This window comes from Laccaria bicolor, genomic scaffold, assembly GCF_000143565.1.
Source record: "Laccaria bicolor S238N-H82 LACBIscaffold_59 genomic scaffold, whole genome shotgun sequence".
NCBI classification, from domain to species: Eukaryota; Fungi; Basidiomycota; class Agaricomycetes; order Agaricales; family Hydnangiaceae; genus Laccaria; species Laccaria bicolor.
In genome coordinates, this window is record NW_001889930.1 from 319,188 (window position 1) to 321,953 (window position 2,766).

The following is a 2,766-nucleotide window of genomic DNA, read 5'->3' on the forward strand; positions in this document are numbered from 1 at the left end:
TAGTCCCGTGATAGATGTCACATCAAAAAAGTGACTAAGTGCCCAATTTGGGTCAATGTTTGGCAATTTTTTCCAGAAGAACCGCTCGATAAATTGTTTCGAAACTTGATGGGCAGATTGTTCTCCGTGAAAGGAAGCGATTCCGCTATTTTTCATATTTTTCTTGGCACTTTTTGGTGTCCGGCCAAAAATTTAGGGTCTATTTTTGTATATGGCCATTTTCTCCAAAACGGCTCGTGAGACTTGGCTGAAATTTGGCCAGAAGCTTCCCTCAACGTATCTGCACGTTTTCCGGGCACTTTGGTAGCCATCAATAATTTCCATTTTTATTAGTGGGCTTTGCTTGTCCACGACTGTAGAAAACTCCGACATCGCATCCGAGTCTCATCACGTTTCTCTTTTCCTCATGTCCATTTGATGTCCATACCCTCCGAACGTCGCGGATTCCATCAGCTAAGTACGGCGGAATACGGGAATGACGACGACGACACAACTCATTAAAAATCGCAACTTGGGTCTCTCTATCTTGGTGCAGGTTTTCACTGAATGATCGACCTTCACAAGACCTTCAAATTCAGATCACAGGTTTTAAATTGTTCATGAAACCAACTTTCGTCCAGAGAATACCCTACTCAGTGCTCATCACTATCACGAAGCAAATTGAGACAGTAGGCCCCTCATACATGACGTCCAACATCACAGAAAGCAAATTCCCGACGCCAAAGATTTCTTGGAAATCGGAAGCAACTTCAATGTCGTTGAAATTGTTGTTCTCAAGTCTGTGACACACTGCTTTGGGGTAGCAACGGCAGGGTCAGGAGAGCTAGTAGACAGTGGTGGTGCGCTGCAGCACTTCCCGACGATGGCCATTGCTCACATCTTCAACTTCCAAACGGCAACGGCATGCGAGATTTACTTGAAGAGCCCCTCCAATCCGATATATCTTGTAGAACAAGAGGGATTTTACTATTCGAGAGTGTGGTTATATTCATTTTAACTCAAAATAAGCACGAGCATGATGATTTTCAGCTTTGGGGACGTCCCAGGGCTCATCTTCATCATTATCAAACCCCTCCCCCATCGTGAATTGTAGCTTGTCCATGTCCTCAGGGTTCATCTGGTAGTTCTTGATCAGTCGAAGCATCTCCGCAAGTGCTGCATCCCGGTCGGCGCGACCTGCCAACTTCACATGATCCCGAATCTCATTGTGGACAGCTCTTCTTTCTAGTGAACAGTTGTACGTGGCGAAGGCAAGCTTGATCAGGCGACGGGTAAGGTGCAGTTGGGCGTTAACCACGAGGCCAAAGATGATTTGCATGATGATGGTGAAATCAACGATGTACGCCATTAGACGTTGTACGATAAGCTCCCTGGAAGTTTGTCGCTTAGTATTTCACCGAATACGTAGGAAATTGAGAACGCACGATTGCTTATATACATCGTATCCCCACTTTGCGAGGACTACAACTGCAGCGATAGGAATCACAATAGGAGCAGCGGGTCCGGATAAACCCCCAACGAGTCCAGTTAAAGCAACAAACAGCGGGGAAGCGCGAATACTGACGACTTGTGTGTGAGAAATAATGTGATAATAGTTGAAAAAGCAAACTCACATTGTCGTATTGGGATCCGACAGCTCGTCATATTGCTCTCCCGCAAGTGTGGTCATTAATGCCCTGAACTCTTTGCTCTCGAGATGCTGAGGGGATATGCTCAGTAAGCAAAGCATGAGGGGGTATGATAACGAAGTCTTTACCCCAAATTCATCCTGCATATTCCACACTCGCACAATATCAGTGTGTAAAACTCGAAGGCATGCGTCTATAGTTTTCCCCGGGAAGTTCGCGCTGGAAGCAAGGCCCCTCCAATATCCTAGATGGGGGTTAAGTCCCAGTTTAGTGACACAGCGGAAATCTCATACGCTTCTTGCCAATTCTTTGACCAGAAGATGTCAGCAGGGCATTCAGATAACAAATGTCTGTATGCTCACGCAATCACCGCATCGATCTTCATAGCTGGGTTCACGCGTTGAGCAACAGCAGAGAGCACCGCGACTTCTTCCGCAACGTCAACCGCGAGGCATTCTTTTACGTATTTTGCGGTGAGTGCAGTAAGGTCCTTCAAGGTATTTATGTATTCTTTCTTAGCTGCAATCGCGAATGTGAACACAAATCTAGAGAAAAAATCGGTCAGGAACTTACTTGAGACAGAAATGTGGGGGACATCTGGGCCGACCACCGCCCTGAAGGGACGGACACAAAGTGTTTCGAACCTTTCATTTGCCTCTTTGACCAGAAGTGCATTGCGCGCGTCTGCATCCAAGGTTTTCGTGCGGTGCATGAACTCATTGTTGTTACCAAACTTAACCTGTGTTACCAGCCGATCATACTTCGTAAACACGGTGATCACAGGAACTGGATCAAACAGTGAGTGACTGTCGACCAAAAAACGCCAAAAGCCTACCAGGGCCAAGTTCTCCTTTGGACTTCATGCGGAATAACTCCTCCACCCCAGCCTCGAACAACCGATCACCTTCAGACACGGATACTTGGAAACAAAGCCTGTGCAACACCTTCATCATGTTGTTCACTCGAATGACACAGGAGCAGTAAACATACCAGACAGCATGTACCTGATCCCTCACATTGGGCATGTCCTTCCGAGCTTTCAAAAAATCGACGACTTTCTTGAAGTTGTCACCCTCCCCATGCTCGAAGCCCTGACTATCGTGCAGAACAAACCTTCCGTTTTCCTTTGCTTTGATCT

General features: G+C 46.5%; 1 protein-coding gene across 1 annotated transcript; it reads right to left on the minus strand.

The window, feature by feature from the left end:
- Positions 1 to 628: 628 nt before the first annotated feature.
- LACBIDRAFT_334152 (uncharacterized protein) lies at positions 629 to 2,723 on the minus strand (the record flags this gene model as incomplete). The annotated part of the gene is made up of 11 exons (XM_001888872.1): positions 629 to 789; positions 917 to 966; positions 999 to 1,370; positions 1,425 to 1,559; positions 1,614 to 1,699; positions 1,757 to 1,872; positions 1,922 to 1,935; positions 1,991 to 2,147; positions 2,202 to 2,414; positions 2,464 to 2,561; positions 2,619 to 2,723. Coding segments are annotated over 11 exons (1,506 nt in total), but the record flags the coding sequence as incomplete, so codon positions are not given.
- Positions 2,724 to 2,766: the final 43 nt, after the last annotated feature.